The sequence below is a fragment of the Perissodus microlepis genome, chromosome 7 (assembly GCF_051167445.1).
Source record: "Perissodus microlepis isolate ML-2025 ecotype Zambia chromosome 7, ASM5116744v1, whole genome shotgun sequence".
NCBI classification, from domain to species: Eukaryota; Metazoa; Chordata; class Actinopteri; order Cichliformes; family Cichlidae; genus Perissodus; species Perissodus microlepis.
In genome coordinates, this window is record NC_140467.1 from 60,760,693 (window position 1) to 60,780,167 (window position 19,475).

The 19,475-nt window shown below is 38.6% G+C and overlaps 1 protein-coding gene across 1 annotated transcript in view; it reads right to left on the minus strand.

Annotated features, from left to right (window-relative positions):
* The window catches only part of anpeplb (alanyl (membrane) aminopeptidase-like b), a 21,770-nt gene extending 4,674 nt beyond the window's left edge, over positions 1-17,096 (minus strand). The window contains exons 1-18 of the mRNA XM_084936383.1: positions 15,967-17,096; positions 13,601-13,743; positions 13,330-13,478; positions 13,054-13,174; positions 11,971-12,125; positions 11,604-11,717; positions 11,367-11,510; positions 11,216-11,281; positions 9,120-9,185; positions 8,560-8,726; positions 7,962-8,044; positions 7,272-7,405; positions 6,222-6,277; positions 4,952-5,099; positions 4,679-4,770; positions 3,637-3,747; positions 1,021-1,188; positions 762-902 (exon numbers count right to left, since the gene is read on the minus strand). Coding sequence (XP_084792509.1) covers positions 762-902; positions 1,021-1,188; positions 3,637-3,747; positions 4,679-4,770; positions 4,952-5,099; positions 6,222-6,277; positions 7,272-7,405; positions 7,962-8,044; positions 8,560-8,726; positions 9,120-9,185; positions 11,216-11,281; positions 11,367-11,510; positions 11,604-11,717; positions 11,971-12,125; positions 13,054-13,174; positions 13,330-13,478; positions 13,601-13,743; positions 15,967-16,595 — 2,687 coding nt within the window. The 5' untranslated portion in view covers positions 16,596-17,096. The remainder of the gene's footprint in view (positions 1-761; positions 903-1,020; positions 1,189-3,636; positions 3,748-4,678; positions 4,771-4,951; positions 5,100-6,221; positions 6,278-7,271; positions 7,406-7,961; positions 8,045-8,559; positions 8,727-9,119; positions 9,186-11,215; positions 11,282-11,366; positions 11,511-11,603; positions 11,718-11,970; positions 12,126-13,053; positions 13,175-13,329; positions 13,479-13,600; positions 13,744-15,966) is intronic.
* Between the last annotated feature and the right edge of the window lie 2,379 nt (positions 17,097-19,475).

Genomic DNA, 19,475 nt, shown 5'->3' on the forward strand with positions numbered 1-19,475 from the left:
AAAACAGGCTACACGTCTTCTTAAAGGCAGGTCATTTTTTGGCTGAAAACTTATGGCCTTCAAACTGCACTCAGGAAGGCCATCGTAGATAAACAGATCTAAAAAGGAGAGAATATTTAATCACATTAAACTTAGAGCCATAAGGTCAATGCAGACACCACAAGATCATATCCACACCAAGCCAGGTAATCCCATATATGGATATTTTCTTTTTGCATTGTCCCTCCTGTTAAATAGTCAGAAACATAGCTACCAATAGTTGCAACAGTGCTGCATTTTATTGTCTTCTTGAACTAAATCAATAGGAGGAAAAAAAAGAAACACGCTGCTGTGGGTTGGTTGTTTTTGTTGCTTTGTGCCAACACCATTGAAATATACTCGCAATTCTACAACAGGAAGCCACTGAGCAAATTCACATTTTTACAAGCCAGCTGAAATGAGGTCACACTGCCAAAAACTGAGCTCATCCAGAATTTTTACACATCTAACTGGGGTGTTATGGAAACTCCTCCACCTTTATAAGTGTATGTTCTGAGGTAAGTCATGAATTCTTAAATTCCTTGTAAATTTGTTGGAATAAAAAGGCTAAATAAACACTCATCACTGAAGGAAATGTGACCTATCATCAACCTCAACCCAAGAATACTGGCGTCATGTATGTTCGTCTAATCCACAGTGCAAAAGAGATGACTCAGAAAATGAGATGTCATCTGTAAAAACCAATATGAGAGGGGCTAAAAGCAGTTTAAATAGCAACCTACCCTTGGCTGACGTAGTCCCAGTTTGCTCTGATAAAGTTCCAGGCCAGCGCCTGCCCCGCTGAGTTCTGGGCTATGTAGTAAATTGTAGAAGCGACGTCCATCAGACGTATCTTCTCAGGGTCCAAAGTGTAATCAAGGTATCTGCAAGATAAGGAAGGCTCTTACTGGAAACCTAATGAATAAAACCCATGTGTATTGGGAACTGCTTTATTAAAACAGTTTACACATGTGTCATACACTTTAGGATTTTATGCTTTACCTGCTGAGCAACCAGATCTTCTTGGTGCAGGACAGAGCACGACGGAGCTGCTCTTTCTCTGAGGTGTTGCTGGAGGTCTGATACATGTCCCAGGCAAATTCCCACTCTTCCTTCTCACCAGCAGCCACAGCTTGGCAGTAGATTTCAGACCGCAGGTTTGGGTGGATGCTGAATCACACACACACACACACACACACTTTATTTTTCCTGTTTCAGGACCATCTAATTTTCACATTTTTTTCTTTGTGCTGGACGGCTGACATCACATGTTTTTGCTTCAGAAGGAATCTCATCAGCAGTATAAGAAAAACTTTACCCGCCAAAAAAAATGCAGTCCATTATACTTTATAGAAATGGCTCATCAGTATAGTAGACTGTGACCATTGTCAGTTTATGTATGTAGTTTATATATCGATGTTTACAGAAGTCACAGAAAATGCTCAAATTATTGACATTGTTGACAATTGAAAAAGAAGACATCCAATGGCATGGTCCAACATCTGCCCACCCATCAAAAATTCAATGAAAACACAACACTGCTAGATTTTTTAAGATTTGGAAAAGTCCATATGCTAAAAGAGAAAATGTCCCCTGATGTCTAAATTAGTTTGAAAAGTGAAATGATGTCCCATCCATCCAGGTTCTTAAGGACTTCTTCAACTTGTGTTATTGAGGTGTTATTGAGGTATCCTGGCAGAGCCGTAGAGACAGACAAATCACAGATCATGCTCATTTCCCTACCTCCACAAATACCACTGGTAGAGACGCCGTGCAGAGCAGCAGATTCAAACCTACAGCCTTCTGCTTTGCAGCAACTGTGCTAACCACTGCAGTAACATGCAGGCCAAGAATGCGGGAGCGATAAAGCAAATATAAACCACTTTGAGCTTTGGCCATTTAATTCTTTCTGATACAAACAGCTGTTGTTATGCAACATGAAATCTATTAACTGGAATAAAATAATCTGAAGGTAATTTATTGATCTTGGAGGCACAGCTATGTGCAAGACCTGTTTTAGCCTCTTTTATAGTCTATTTGTATCCCATCATAAATGTCTGAGTTGCATGATAAAGGAAATATGGCATTCATGTGTATCCACATCTGAATTATATTCCCATTTCATGTTCATGTTTTGCATGGCGAAAATATTTATTTCGACCTCTTGACTTTCAACACCCCCAGATTAAAAAGACAAAGTGTGCTTAGCGGTTTTACAGTAAGTGATTACGTTGAGAGCTTAAGTGCTGGGTTGACTATACTGGAGTCATGAGTGTGAGACGAGTGTCTGTTTGTCTTTCTGCAGTCTTGCTTTTTAATATAGTGATATAGCAAAAGAAACTGACAGTATGTCTAAGTCTGATATAATTAAATCTAATTAAATCTCATTTTATCCTTGATGTACTCATTTTAGATTGAAGTTGTTGACACATCTGGCAAAGTCAGACATATAAACGGCCCAAGTGAGCATTTTTGGACAAAATAAAGACTAAAGAATATAAAAGAATCCATGGATGTCAGACTTTGGTTACTATTCTGTGACTTCTCTGAAGATGATTTTGATTTTCTTGAACACAAGATAACAAATCCAGAATATCCCCCCCCCCCTAATTTATAATGTGTATACAGTATAACATGGAGCATACATATCCACACAGTATTGCAGTCAAGCACAAAGGCATTTCCACATTGAAGTAACAAGCACATGCAGTGAACGTATTTAACTGTAAATAAAAGATAGACGTAGCCTCAAAGCTTGTTGTATAGGAAACCGAAGGTCCTACAAATATTACAGAGAAAACCCAGCGATCAGACAATCCCTCACGAACAAACACGTGGAAACATGGAAGGAAGAACTCCTTTTTTACAGGAAGACACCTCCAGCAGAAGCAGGCTTGGAGAGGGGCAGCTATTTACTGCAACCAGTTTGGGGTTGAGAGAAGAAAAGTGAACTCTATGCAGAAGTACTTTAAACCTGCATTCTGCGTGAATTTTTAGCAAAGAGCGGCTCCTGTGATTGCAAAAAGAAGCGTGGCTCAGTAAACACTATAAAGATGGGGTGTTGGCCTTGATCACTAGTTTGAAGTCTGACTGAATTCAACAGGAGGTTTATTTCTAAGTATTGTCCCAATTACGGTTACTGAAGGAGAATACACTGTCTGCTTTACCCCAACACTGCAGATGAGAGTCGTGTTGTTCCTTAGGTTCTTAGTCAGATCCACGCCTCAAGGTCCCTAACCAATTAGTGATGTCATTGTGGCTACGTCCATCTTTTATATACAGTCTTAGTCCCAATTTTTTAAAGTTGCACTTGGAAACTTTTCAAAAATGCTAGCTGTAAGCGCACCAGAGCACTTGTTTGGGAAAAGATGTTGGAATTGAAAATTAGAGTGAGATTGCTTGAAAATCCCACCAAGTGCAGCTTTACCAACATCCACAATGCACAGATACCAACAACTGACATGAAAGAGGGATTAGATTACACATACCTTTACTAAATCATTACCGGAGAGCAAAGCTACAGAATATATGGAAAGCTAATACAGTTAGATGATCATTGGATAATTCCAGAAAGTGTGACACAGAAAACAAAGATACTTATTCTAGAAAAGTCCACACCTGTTGGTATTGTTGTTCTCCATCCAGGTGGCATACTTCTGCTTAGCCATCTCTACGCATTCTGGTAGTCCATTGGAACATGCCAGCTTTATGGCTAAGAGCTGGGTGTACCTTAGGATGAAACAACATTTTGTATGATAAATGCAAAGGTATGAAATGCCAGAGTGTTTCCAAATATGAGAATAATTTGGAGACAAGAGTTTTTTAACCCTTAAATGGACTCTTATTACTCATCTATCACTGACAGTTCTCTAACGAATTGTTTTACCAATGGTTTTGAAACCAAGAGGGCCTACGCGTTCATTGAAAGCTTCCAGTTTCTTTCTTTTATGTCATCGTTTGGTAGCACTTTGTGGTCTAGCCATACAGCCAGTGACTGCTCAGTATTTACCCGGTAAATGTTTCTAACTTGGGGCGTAATTTTCAGCAGCTGAATGTACTCTTAGTGACACTTAAAGTGCAGTTACAGAAGAATAAATGACTAACAAGTGGCAATTTCTAAGGAAAGGTGAAAATGATACCACTAAGACTAATTTTACCCTCATTATCACGTCGACCTATAATGCCATATTGTTGTGCCACATAAACAAAGATTAATTATCAAATAATCAGTTTACAGTTTATCATTCTTACTTCCAGCTCTACAGTTTTATTCTTATACATTACTAGAACAGTCCAGTTAACAGAAATCCCCACTCTTTCTTTCTGAGACCTGTGTTTTTTGATGAAGTCATTATTTGAAACTTTGGCCGTGTTTAACATGAACATCCACCCCTGCAACAGTTTATATGAGATAAAAGCGGACCACTTTAAAAGATCCTTGATGACACGAGAACTGCTTCCTTTAAAACGACACTCACAGTCCACACCACACATCTGTTACAGCACAAAGGCAAAAATACAAACTCACACATCTGCTTTTTATTAGCACCTTTGGGCTTGAGTGTGATTTTATGAACCGTAAACTGCATGCAAACATGTGTAAATCTGTTGACGATTAACTCAGGATGAATTCCGTCTTAAAAATAAAGATCTTACTTACTGTAAGGAGTGATCGTTCTGTGGGACGCTGTCATTGTCCGTGTAGTTTTTGAAGATGTTATACAGCTCTCTAACCTGTTCCCGCAGGTATGTCTGCAGGAAGAGACGGCAGAGTTTCGGCAATGTATACAATATTTTCTGCACATTGTTCCAATTATTGAACATCAACAAAATCAGAAGATCACATTAAGCCTGTTAAATATAATAATATAAGACATCAAGGTTTTTTTTTTTAAAGAAATACGTACAACTAGCGAAAACAGATGACAGATACCTGCATGGGTCCATACACCTCAGAGCGGTCAAACATGAGGATGAAGTACTCGAGATTCCTGACCGCTGACTCCCAAGGAAGAAACTGTGTCTCTTTTGTGAGGAAAAGGGTTGAATTCAGAGCCAGAGTCACGTTGACAAGTTTAGCCCTGAGGAGAACAAGAGTGAGATCTCAGTCAGTACAGCCATTTATTTAAAATTCACAAAAAAGCAATATTGGAGCATCCACACACCGCCTGTGCTTTAGCCATTTTTATTTATAAAACCTCCAATGGGACTGCTTCTACAATCACATTTTCTTACAGCTAAATGTTATGAAAAAATTAAGTCTCCACAATTTGGTTGGGATGTCTTTGGTTAGCATCAGATCAAATGGAAAATGTTTTTTTTTAGAAATACTGCAGCGGCAAAATGTCTCAGACTTTATTTAAAGTGTCCCCTGTGACATGTCGGGATTTGCCTGTTTAATAATTGTCTCTAACAAAACTCAACCCTATCCTGGACAGATGACCGGATGAGTAAAATAATGATGGCTGACAAATGTTGTTGTCTAAAGAAAATTATCTATTTGCATTTTACCTGTAAATTTAACTCTCTGAGGTATGAGTTGAAATCACTGGCATGTCTAACCCTGAGTTTTGGAGAAAAACAAAAGGGCATTTTTTGGGGAAAAATGTAAGTAATGCCTGTAAGTTACAAAGATTTTTTTTTTTTTTTTTTACCCCGACTGCCAAGACTTTGGAGAACAGTAGGGTTAGAGCTGGGAATAACACTGATCATAACAAGAGCTCACAGGGTTAATGTCCAGCTAGCTGCAATAAGCAGCAGGGTATCAATAGCGTGTGTTAGCTCTGTGATAGCGTGTCAGCCTGTCCAGGGTGTAGCCTACCATGACAGGCTCCAGCTAATCCAATATCTCAATAAAACACATATAATATACTTCATTATCTCAAATAAATGCCTTCCCTAGAAACTGGAGCAAAGTAGCCACGTTCTTTGGTAAAATAAATGTCAAATAACATTTAATAATGTTAGGCTGTTTGGTTTGGAAGGGGGTTTGTGACTAATACTGAAAGAATGAGAGAGTTTTTCAAAAGGCCAGATCTAAATATTCAGCAAACCACTGAGAAGGAGCCTGATGCAAAGCTGCATGTTAAGTTAAGTGGACTTCTTAATGACGTTCTAGTTTCCTCTTATCGCTTAACATATCTAATATATTAATAGCACAGCATTATTATTTTTTTATTAAATGAACAGGTCACAGTCAGTACCTTGCCAAGTTAAATGCGTCATCAATAAGCTGCCCTCTGTTCAACAGCGGGATACTCTGGAAAAACACAAGTTTCAAAGTTAGAGAGCCACCCAACGCTACTTCTTTCTTACCTGGGAGCTGCCATTTTAAAGTTATTAAAAATGACTTTAAAGGTTACTGAACGTGACTTTCCTTGCCATCTGATTCCCACCCACTTACCTGGAATTCTCTACTCCTGCTATCCCGTGTTTGTCCACAAAATTATTCTCCCTCCACCATTTGTTTTGTTCCCCAATCAGTGTCATAGGGAATTCAGGTATGTTTATGACAAGTGTTTAAGAGGAGTTGCCTTAGTCAGTGTGTGCTTTGTAGCAGAAACTGTAACAATAGTAACCCTTGCCCTGTTCGTTGCACTGGATGGAAAGTCACAGGCGTTAAGAAAGCTTTCTTTCTCTGCACCGTGAATTATTGATGACAGAACATGAACAACTGAGTGGTAGATCAACCAGCCAAACAATCCATGAACATGGTGACGACATTGTTGATACAACTACAGACTCGTACATCCAGAAAAAAGCAGGTTAGTTGTAAAAGTTATACGTGAGGCACAAGTAAGGCCTTTTTTGTGTAACTCGGGATCTACGACGACAAATGTTTGCTTTGAAGGATTAAGTTAACCTCTGAGCTTTTGGTTCAAGGCCAATTCTTGGTCTGGTCTACTTTGTTCAAACAGCATCTCTGTCTTACCCTCCAACACAATCTATCAAACTTCACTGTGTAATAAAGGAAGCAAACTTGGATGCTTTTATTGTTGCTCTTTAAAGCCTCTAGAAAACCTTTGCAGTCCAATGAATCTGCCTTCAACAATAAGTTATTTCTCTTCAATATAACCTCGTCAGTTTATATAAATGTAATTAGATTTTATTTTGATAATTAACCAATAACTCACAAAATCCCTGCATTTATCGCCTCGTATGAAACAAAGAAGCTTCAGAAGATAAGATGTCGTAATATTTCCAGTAAAAATCACCCAGTAAAATGTGTAAAACTGGAGTGGCCCAGTACTTACATGTCGATTCTTCTGCAGCTGAGCTAGAAGGCGTTCCCAGTTCTCTGGATTGTAATTGACTCTGTAGTATCCGATGCAGTTGATATTTGCCAGGATCCATTCACCATTCTTAGCTATGAAAGCTTCTTTGTTTACTGTTCACGAGACATCAATTAGTTGAAAATGTGTTAAATGTATTTGCGAGTGAGTAAAATGAAGCACTTGAATAGAGAAAAAGGAAACTTGACAGAGGCTGAGACGAGACTTAAGAAGTAAAAACATGAAGACAACCAAACTGAAAGCAGATGCACTGTGTGCAGTCATTTTGCTTCTCCCAGATGTTTACATGCATTACATGCACAAATGTCATTCAAATTCAGCAACACTAAGGATGATTAACGATGTATGTGATTAATGGTTTTCTATACCTCCTAAAATATATGCAAAACATTTCTTTGACCAATTTTCATTTTTGTGCGTTTAAAGAAAATTGCATTCCAGGAATATCTAAAGCCTTTGTAGCTGATTTAAGAACTTTTGGGGCAAATAAACATTTCACTGAAAAATGCTTATGGTTTTTTTGTTTGTTTGTTTTTTTAATCAATGGCTTGATTATGTCTCATCACACACAATAAAATAAAACATTATTCTGGTTCCCTTTGAAACAGAAGATTTAAAATAAAAAATACTTTGTGTTCTCCTGCATCTTACCTGGCTTGTTGTTATACAAATACACTTTCTCAAATTTAGACGACACATTTGAGATGAACTCAATCTCCACTGTCCATGAATTGCTAAACAGAAAAAGAACAGGTAGATCTTACACTGGATGTAGTTTCACATGCCCCAGAAAATAAAGTGAGCAATAATTGTGAGTTTTACAGACTTTTTAAAGCTTACAAACGGAAAAGAAGCATTTTAGAGACAAAAACATGAGCATGAAATCTATTTTCCTTTGTAATAACCTAATCTGTGCCACTATCATGCCAGAGTCTCCAGGATCTGGAGGTATCCCAGTCTGGACCCTGTATGATTCATCATGGCAGCATCATGGAGTTTGAAGGCAAAGGCGCAGCCAAAAGCAATGAAATCAGTTGTGGCCCAATACTTTGTTAACAATGTGAGTTATTCATTGAATAACTTGACTTTTTACCACAGATGGTTATTTAATCTGTATTATCATTAAAAGTGGTACAAAATGTTAACTCAAGCTAGATGATTTTATTACAGATTTGTCTAGGCTGGAAAAAAAATAGTTGGTTTACACAAAGTTAGGTCAAGTTTGTAGAAAGATGTGGAAGACACCTACGAGGAATTGGCAGAGTTATTGAAGAGAAACTGCTTCTGGTAGACTTGTCCATTGGTAGTGTTGATGGTAATGACAGGATAGCCACTTTGGGTGGTCCAAGGGTTCATGAATCCAGCGATGTCATCAGTGTTGCGGACAGCTTTGTTAACGCGGTTCTGATTCTCAGCCTGCCAACATTAAACAAGTCAATGAATATCTTTCCATGTGCAGTCCAAACCCGATGTATTTGTAAATATGATTTATGATAACTGAATTCATTAGTATCTGAACATTTTCGAACCCTTTGCTTTAAAAGAGCTAAATATACCACACAGGTCTTTGCTTTCTAAAAGCTGCTGTTTGGCATTTTAATGTGCTAGCCATTGTTTTAAATTAAATGAGCTAAAACACAGACCAAAAACTATGATTTATCCAAAATACTTAAAATCTGGGATAAATACAATGTTGTGACTAATCCTCAGGCAATGAAGGTGTGAGAATGATTTTGATGACAAGGCACGCATAGAGTAAGCAACGGAAATTTGGTGGAATAAAACAGCCTGGTTAATTTATCATCTTACCCTTTGTATATACTCCAAGAGGTCATCCTTTTCTACGTTTCCATATTGAAAGGCCTTGAGATACATCTACAAAATATATGAAAGCAGAGCAAATCAGAACGATTGAGTAACAGTGGACACAGTTGCATCAGGCACAAAAAAATTATTATTTCCCCGTGGAGCTGTTGGAATAAGAGCTGGGTGAAAAGATTCAATTGCAGCTGTGAGCAGTTGAACCTGAGGGAGATGTGATGGTGTAATAAATCTCTGAGTAAAAAACATTTTCGTTTTTCCTTGTTTTTTTGTTTGTTTTGTTTTGAATCTTCTGCCCGGATACACATGAACATTCACAATGAGTTTGGTGTGTTACAAAAATGAAGGTTTGAACAGACGTTTAGCCTCTTCCTTGTATATCTGACAAGGAAAACACAACACCCTTATTGATTTTGCATGAGGCAGTGGAAAACACAAGTGGACAAAAACTGCGTGCCTTCCCCATTTCTGCAGACACGAACCAGATGTTGGAATGCTTTCGTTCAGAGCAGCACTGAGGGCTTTATTTTCAACATGTTCGATTTGGATGTATGACAGAAGCTGGTGTCTATTGATGGTAAAAAAAAAAAAAAGTTAACCTCTTCGAATACTCCAGGTTACCTGCAACCTGTCGAGGGTTTGGGATTATTTTAGCCACATGATATACAGACAAGTTTTATGAAACTAGAAAGTGTTGCCTTTCAAATGAAGCCTGATCCATTTTGGAATTACAACTTTATGTTATTATTATTTTTTCAGTTGTTTCAAAAGTTTCCAAAGATCATTTTTCACGACTAAACTGAAACAATACACCGCTGGATCAAAGACTGTATTTAAAGGATGGGCGTAACCACTGTGACACCACCCACTGGTTTTGGAGTGCAGATTGTGATGCCTTATTAGCATTTTGGCCACCACTGTGTCTTTTTTTCTTTTTTTAAATGCAGAAGTTACCATATTTGGATCAAAGGCTGGAGTGCTAAGTTATCAGCTAACACTTGCAAGCTTTGTTGCTAAGCTGCATTCATAAATTCCACCCATCTATTTTCTTCCAACATCAGAGTTGCAGGGGGGCTGAAGGCCCTGGACAGGTCGCCAGTCTGTCACAGAGTTAACACAGCATTCACAAGGTCATATTTCTATTGTTCCATGCTTCAAAAAGCAGCAACAGCACAAATGTTGTACAGTGGCCCAGTTCAGTAAGTCAGACTAACAGGGATGACAGCTACAGTGGGACAAATCCTGATCCTGTGGACAAAAATTAGTGAGTTCATTTCGTAATGCCACAAGCTGTGGCTACGTAAGCCTATGTGTCAATATCTGGCACCAATTATGGCCAGCCAAATCTGCTCTTCCTTTCCATCCATCTCAAAAGCCTGTGAGGCGCTCAGAGTTTTGTAGCACACAAGGGACTTCACAAATGTTCCTTTTCCTTACATTTGCCAAGACTTTGGTTGCAAAAGCAAACAAGGTATATGGAGATTAGATGAGATTTAATAGCTAATTAAAGCATCGAACGGTACGATTGCTACCATCTGTGTCCTCTTTCAATAATGTCGTGGCTCCAGATACATGAGCCATGACATCATCAAAATGGTTGGATTTTCTCATGAAAATCTACGTTTCCAGGATTCTGCATTTGGATTGTCTTGGCAGAAGTGAGTTTCAACTGCAGACTGGCAGTCAAGTGAAACCCTTTAGTTTTATTGTTTGTTTTTAAGTTTAAATGGTAAATGACCTGTATTTGTATAGCGCTTTACTCAGTCCCTATGGATCCCAAAGCGCTTTACACTACATTCAGTCATCCACACATTCACACACTGGTGATGGCAGCTACATTGTAGCCACAGCCGCCCTGGGGCGCACTGACAGAGGCGAGGCTGCTGGACACTGGCACCACCGGGCCCTCTGACCACCACCAGCAGGCAACGGGTGAAGTGTCTTGCCCAAGGACACAACGACCAAGACAGTCAGAGCCGGGGCTCGAACCGGCAACCTTCCGATTACAAGATGAACTGCCAACTCTTGAGCCACGATCGTTTAAGCCTTGGGAAGGACCTGAAAGGAAAATCATTTTTGCTTACTTGGAGCCCTTTGTTGAAAACAACTTCTCCCACATGGTTTGCCAGCATTCTCAGCACAATTGCGCCCTAACAAAGTGAACACAGATTACATGTTCCTGTTAGTAGAAAACACACGGTGGCAAATTGTGTATTAACAGCTTTGACTAGCTACCTTGCTGTAGCTGATCGAATCAAACATTCCAAGGATGTCATCTGTTGTATTGATCTCTTTTGATGCAGGACTGAGAGGATGGGATGAGGCCAAAGCATCCTCTCTAAACGCATCGTGGAGGTCATTCATGATAGATATTTCTTTCTGTAGAAAACAAACATGGACGAGACTGTAAGCTTAAACAATTTTGCCTGAGCATTTAGCAGAACTCCAGAGATATTGTAAGGCTGGACTTACTATATTGAACGTAGGCTCCACACTGTCCACAGCAAAGTAAGACAGGTAGGTAGCAATGCCCTCATTCAGCCAAAGGTCGTTCCACCATTTCATTGTCACCTCATTTCCAAACCACTGCCAACAAAATAAAAATAAATCATTACACAGGAAAGGTTGCATTGCTATTCAATATTGCTGTAAAAGTTGTAATAAACTTAAAAACAACTTCCTTAATCCAAAACTGTGTTTCTTATCATGTGAAAATGTTGTATGATCTTTACTTTTGCTGCTAAAACCATATGTTTTGCTACTCCTGTCTGTGGTCTTAACAGGAAAATGACTCAGAGGATTGAAATCAGATGCTTTATTAGTTTTACTGCTCTCTAACCTGGTGTGCCAGTTCATGTGCAATGACAGTGGCAATATCTTCCTTGTGCAACAGGGAGGAGACTCCTTCCTGATAGAGCAGGAATCCTTCCTGGTATGTGATCAGTCCCCAGTTTTCCATCGCAGCAGGGTATAAGTCTGGCAGTGCAAGCTGGTCTAAGGAGATCACAAAGAAATGGACACAATTCTGTTCAAATCAGTTCAGTTCACTTCAGTTCTGTCTACATAGCACCAATTCACAACAACATAATTTAAGGTGCTTCATATCAGAGCATAAAGACCCTTCAGTATTAAAAACCAGATTATCCCCAATGAGACATGTATGAGCTACTCAATACAGTATTTTGATTAAGCAGTAAGTGATGCATCTAAAAATCAAAAACAGTACTTGTGAGCCATAAAATGTGGATTACAAGTCAAAGTGTGGGTTCAACACATTTGATTCATGGGGGTTTATATCCACAATAAAAGCAACATACTGAACAAAGACCGATGAAAACCCTCCGACTGAGTTAAAGAAGCAAAGAAAAACAAATACAAATCATGGGAATTGTTTTGTGTGCTATTTATGATGTCTTTTTCAAATCTCTCATGTCAAGCTGTTCATTTTTGTGATTCTCTTTGAGTCAGAGAAATGAAATGAGTACATCAGAGGAACAGCTCAAGTTTGGAGACAAAGTTAGAGATCCAGGGCTCAGATGGTTTGGACATGTGCAGAGGAGGGATAGTGGATATACTAGACAAAGGATGCTGAAGATGGAGTTTCCAAAAGAGGAAGACCATAGAGAAGATACAATAAAGGAGGACATGAAGAGGGTTGGCGTGATAGAGGAGGATGCTAGGGATAGGCTGAGATGGAGGGGGATGTTTTGTGGGGGTGACCCCAAAAGTGAGCTGATAAAAGAAGAAGACTGAAATGTAAGTAGGTATAGTTTGGGAAGAGAGGCGCCTGGACTTCTTTAAGTTTCTTGAAGACGTTTCACCTCTCATCCGAGAAGTCCAGACACCTTTCTTTCCAAGCTCCTTAGACTACAATGACCTGGATGACTGAGACCCTTCACAGATGTAAGTAGGTATAGTTTACCTATTTTTTCCATTGAATATTTAATTTCAAATTGGCTTTCGTAGAATCGAAGGAGCTTTCTGGAAATGTTGCTGGCATAATCAGCGTGTCCTGCATCGATAGCTTCAGGACGAGCATACGTCTGCACAAACAAAACACAGAAATGGCACTGAGTGGTAAAAATAGTAAAACCTCACTGGCTACTAGCCCAGTTTTGCTGACTTTCAAAGTGTACTGGCAAAAACAAAAACATCAATAACACTGCATCAGATTCATCCTGCAGGACATGTAGCCTACATTTATCTCCACGCGATCAGTATTAGAGATTGGAGAGGTGGTGAATTTGAAGCTGTCGTCGACCACTGTGAAGGCGAATAAGTAGGTGGACATCTTTGGTGTTGCTCTAAAGATAGTGTATTGCCATTCGTCATCTATAATGTTGCTTTCTGAAAGAAGGGAAACAAGGAAATACATAATGAGGACATCTTTTACTCCTATTGTTAAAGTTAATGTTTGACTCCTCAGCAGGTGACCTATATCGCGTATTGACACAGGAACTTGTTTTTACCATAAGGGGCTGCATTTCCCAGAGCTCTGGTTTCTCGCCTGTGGATGATGGTCAATTTAAACACAGCCTTCATGTCTGGCTCATCGAAACAAGGAAACACTTTCCTGGCATCTGTTGGCTGCAGATTGGTGGCAGCAATGAATCTAAGCATACAGGGAATAGAGAGCGAGAGAGTGTTCAGGTCTTTTTTAATTGGATCAAAATGTCCCAACATATTCTTTATCATCGCTAACAGCTTTTATTGGTCTTTGACTATGATGTTGCTGCACTTTTTTGACTAATTTGTTACATTAATTGCAAGTGAATCAACTTGTGGCCATATTGTACCATTTAAAGAATGCACAATAACTTGTTAAAAACATTAATGAGTGAGAAATGGAAAAGAGAGAGTGTAGCTGGTTAACAACAACTGAGAAAAAGATATGTGTGTAACTATCCCAAGGTGTTCAATGTGTTCTATGTCTAGGTGTTCATGTATGTTGGGTTTGGTTTGGTTAGGTTTTGGATGTGCCTGATTCTCACAAATTCATATGAGTATGAATGTGTAAAAACAAAAAGATGTGAGAGAGTTGTGAGCAGTACTCTTTTAAAAAAAAAAAGAAAGAAAGAAAAGAAGAAAGGATACATGAAGTACAAGTGTAGCGGTTGAAAAGTTGAGGTCCCCACCTGAACGGGCTGGTTACATGTATTAAATTATTGTCTTCACTGTAGAATAGTGCGTGATCAGAGGTTGTAAATGTGTAAATATATAAGTGTACAACTCTTTAAGTTCAATGTGAGACACCATATCCAAGAATCAAAAACTGAGAAGACAGAAAAACAATAAGCTACTTTTTTAAAAACTTCTTTGCTGCTTTATAGCTTCTTTTATTTTTAGAGTTTAATTTTACTTTTTTCCTCCCCTACATTCATTTGAAGCTACTGGTCTTCAGATTAAGATGTTATTGAAAAAAGATCTTTGGGATTATATTTATAAAAATCGTGAGCGTATTGCAGAATGATTGCTTTTACTTTGATACTGTTGCAAATTTTGCCTGTGTACTTCTTTTTACAGCACATTTTAAAGCCAGGACTTTTACTTGTAACTAAATACTTATTACACCACTGCAGGTGCAAGCACACATGTAACCAATCAGTGATGTTACCCCAGCGACATGTTGTAACAAACATTGATTATGAATGGATTATTTTACTATTATTATTACAGTTTTTTTCCATTCTGAAAGATATTGTTTGTCCTTTCTGTTGGATACTTACTGGTTCCAGCTTAACTTCATTTTGATTAGGCCTCATCTTAAGCTGTGTAAATCAGTTGAGCAAACTCAGTTTTATCAAAAGACAAAAATGTCCTGGCCGCAGTTTTTGTAACTTTAATGCCAAAGTTCCACTGTGAATTATTTTTTATGGGTTTGTGCAACATCTAGGATAAGGTTATGATGAACAGTCAGTTTGGGTTATTGTTTTACATGTCAGATTAAAACGGACACAAAGAACTGCACGTCAGTGGAAAATAAATAGTGATTTGAAAAAATGTGGGCTGCATCATTGTTATGTTAGAAAATGACTTTGTGTTTGAGCTATCACTGTGTTTAGTCATCCAGATGATTATAGACTCACTGTTTTTAAAAAACACTCAAGTTGAGAAATTAATTCACTGTGGAAACTTGAACATCTCTGTAACCTGATGGAATATTATTATGGCTTATTATGAATTATTACTGTTATTATGGCTGAGTGATAAAGTTTGTAAGCTTGTATAGATATTTTTTTCTCTCCTTTATATTAAAAGGGAATTACATTTTGAACAATGCTAAAAATCAAAAATAAGGCTTATATATTTACGTATTTAATCATTTAATATTTGGAGTTGCATCTTCTTGAAATAACGATTTAAGAAATTATTTATTTTTCTTAATATAACTTTGACTCTTTTCAGCCTTTATGTCATTTTCCTTGAAACCTTTCCAAATATTTTTCCCTTAATAGTTTTCTTATAAAAAAAAAAAAAACACTTAAATTTAAATTTTGTATTTATTTTTCACTCCAGAAAAAATTGGAATCTTGAAATCCTAAAATTAGCATTAAATACAGAATACTTACATAACTTTCATAGATTTCAGATAAAAAAAAAATTTAAATATAGATTTAATTTAATATAGATTATTTTTCCAACTGGAATAAACACGACCACATTTCTTTCACTTTCTCAGAAACCCTCTAAGCTCTAATTGCCGATTATTTTACGGAATACGATAAACTTTAAAGTTGCAGTAGTGAAAAGCTCTGAAATTGTTTTAGGAACTCCAAATTCAACAAATAATTAAATGTATTGATATATATTCTATACGCAGAGCTTTTTTACGTACCTGTCCGCATTTGGATCATCTACACTTTCATAGTCAAAGATACCATCAGTATATCTGCTTAGATACAGTGCTTCCAGATAATCCGAGACTTCGCCATGGAAAGACAAAAACAAAGAGTAGTTCCCTCCTGCCTCCAAGGCGTCCATCAATTCGAGCTCGAGGAAGTCACTTTCATCATCGTGGTGTTTCATTCCAGACACTTTAATATTCCTTTTTGTATTTTCGTTCAACACCACCGGCGAGGACACGTTCAGGTTCCTGCTGTTGAGAAAGATGCTCATCGTCTTTTGGGCACATTGAAAGTGGACAGTCGAGTTTCCCGTGAAGATCATGGTCTGGTTCGGAGTGGTGATGTTGGGATTGGAGCCGTTCCCCTCCTCTATGATTTTAGTGTAGAGGTGAACTGCGAGTACAATTTCGTACTTCTGAGGTACCAAGCTCTTCGGCAGCCGCATGTCTGGCGGTGGGGCCATGGTGGTGGACGGCAGGGTTGGAGGTGGCGTCATGGTAATGTTTTGGGTCTGAGCCTTGAACAGAATAATCATGGTGAACATGCCGCCGATGGAAGAGACGGTCAGAACACCAAAGGCGATGGCGATAGCCTTCGACGTTCCAAACTTCAGTGGCATTGTAGCTGCTTCTTTTGGTCCGTCCTGCTGCTTGCCTGGTAGAGATGATTCCCTGAGTGAGTCTGCCTCTGGTCTGTGCTGTCTGATCTGTTCACAGGCATGTAACCTCCCTCCAATAAACAGGGCTTGGCCTTAGCAATTAAGGGTCTGTACTTGGATTAAGCATTAACTTTGACACTGCCAAAGGAGCAAAGAGTACACATTGCAGTGTGAAGAGGGCGATGTTCACTGTAAATAATCAGTCAGATTGTGCTCCCAAACATCTGGAGGTGGTTACTGCGGTCATGCCACTAATGCTGGGGTTAGGTAAACCGCAAGTCCTCACACTGCGCTCTCCTACCCCATCCCACACTTCCTCACATTCCCTTTCTGTGAACACTCCTCAAACCATCACAATCACACACAAACACCCCCGGGCACAACAAAATCCTCAGTGGGGAACACATCCAGCATCGCCGCTTTTGATTGTAAGAGGTGTTCAAAGTTTCGAAATGCAGCTGTTCTTCCTTAAATTTCTGCAAGCAAGTCTCTGCAGCAGGAGGGGTCCAAGGGTTCTTATCTAAACAGAGACCCTGCAAGTCTCTCCCACCAAGACGGTATATAAAGAGAGGACTGCTGAGTGGGCTGAATAAAACAGAAGAAAAAAAAAGAGGAGGAGAACATAGAACGTAGTGATTTGTACATCACTAAACTTCCTGGAAAGCTCCAACCGCGGGTAACGACGACCACCGTGACCACTGTGCACATATTCTTCATCTCAGGAGAGGAAAGAGGAGGGAGACTAATAGGCAAAATGGGAATAATGCAGGAAAAGAGGGCCGGAGATGGGAGTGTTGCTGGTTATTTGTACTGAGAACAGATGTTGCTGTTGGGGGGTCAAGGTGGTCAAATCATCCTGAGCATATTGATAACACTGGAGACCAACCATCAGCGCCCTGAGGCCAAAGTCAGGTGGATGAGCAGCTGAGGCAGCAAGGCCACATTCCTGTTCACATTAAAACTACATCAACATCGGATACCAAAGCAAATAAAGACCCCAGCAACAATAAAACAAGTAAACCCAAAAACTCAACTGTCATTTTTATTATGTGAGACAAGTGAACCAGATGTTATAACATCTGCCTGAATGTCACAGGTTTCTGCTCTTACGTTCAAGATTTACTCCATAGAAAGGAAGAGGTAGGTCATCAGTTTCATAATGCATTTAATTTGGATTGATGCGTGCAAGCGAGGCAGCAACAGGAACTTTCACGTGTCAATACAGAGCACAACTCTTTTGGAAGAAATCTGTGAAATGTCAACCAGATCTCTCACTACAAACACTCTCGCGTATATACACACACATTCTCTCAAGAATATTTGGTTTAAAAAAAAACAAGCTTTAATTAAATTACCAAGATTTTTGCACTCATAAACGCTCTGAAGGCCCAATCCATCACACAGCTGGGGTTAGGTCTAACTCTAATTCTGTAGTATCTGGAGAGAAAAAAAGGCACGTTATAGGTGGAAAATACATCATTTTTATCCGTGTTACAACTTACAATGACTAAATTGTAACAAAAATTCTGATAACCACAGGGTAAGAGCTGCTGATGGTCTTAAAGAGTTATGTAGAAGGAAAAATGTAAAAATCATCTGCTTCAGTCTCATAAGCAGCTACAAAGACTTTTCTTACTTTTACTCTGCATTTGTCCAGTTGAAACACATTCAGATTATAACTGCAACTTGGATATAAATCAGACTGTGTTACAGGTAATCAAGGCAAAATCTTGGTAATTTTACATTGTTCAGGAGCATTTTCTTTCAGCCATTAAAAACAAAAAAACAAAACAAAAAAACAGGAGCCCATCAGGTAAACCACCAGTTACACCAGTGCAGGTTTAAACAGGGACAGAAATCTTCAAGGGCAAATCTTTGATAATAAGGACCTCTGCTGACAAGAAGAGTAACTGCAAGTGCATTAACTCGACTGTCTCTGCTGTCACAAGCAGACAAATGAAGCTGAAAACAAAACAAACAAACAAAAAAAAAAAAACAGCTGGAATTTGACTTGAAATAATCAGCCTTTTGTGACAGCAAAGGAAATGTGCAAAAAGTTTCGAGACATCAGAAGCTGACTAATTTTAAAGACGGGCGGGTTAAAGTTTGCTGAAACTCATTAGGTCCCTCTTCAGACAAACACATTTACATGATGACATTTACATCAACAATAAACCTGCCCACAGAGGGGGCACTCGAGATTAAAATAATGTGGCCCAGCACTGGAATGAACTGTTTCTGCATTCCCGGCAGCCTGTGATCGGAATTACACCAGCTTAACGAAAGCAATCAGCAGCCGAGTCAGAGCAGTCACACCGAAACAGCTGATGGTCTTCAGCTGCTTTTTAGGAAGAAGAGCTTCACGTTGGCATTTTTGGTCCTGCACCACGTCTCCCACACACTCTTACCCATTTACTGCATTCATACACTGATCTCATGTGTTCATCTGTGCAATTCTCTAGCAAAAGACTCGATGTGTCTTCCGTTTGAGTTAGTAATCGACGCTAATAAATACAACCGAATTCAAGGAACGACTGAGTACAAAATACAGTACAATAACCATCTGCTTTCTACAGTGGAGGAAATATGCTGGTAATCTGATGCTGAGAATAAAGGCAAAGTAATGTACAAACTCTTTAAAAAAAAAATAAAAAATTATATATGTATATATGTATATATATATATATATATATATATATATATATATATATATATATATATATATATATATATATATATATATATATATATATACACATACATATACATACATATATATATATATACACATACATATACATACATATATATATATATACACATACATATACATACATATAT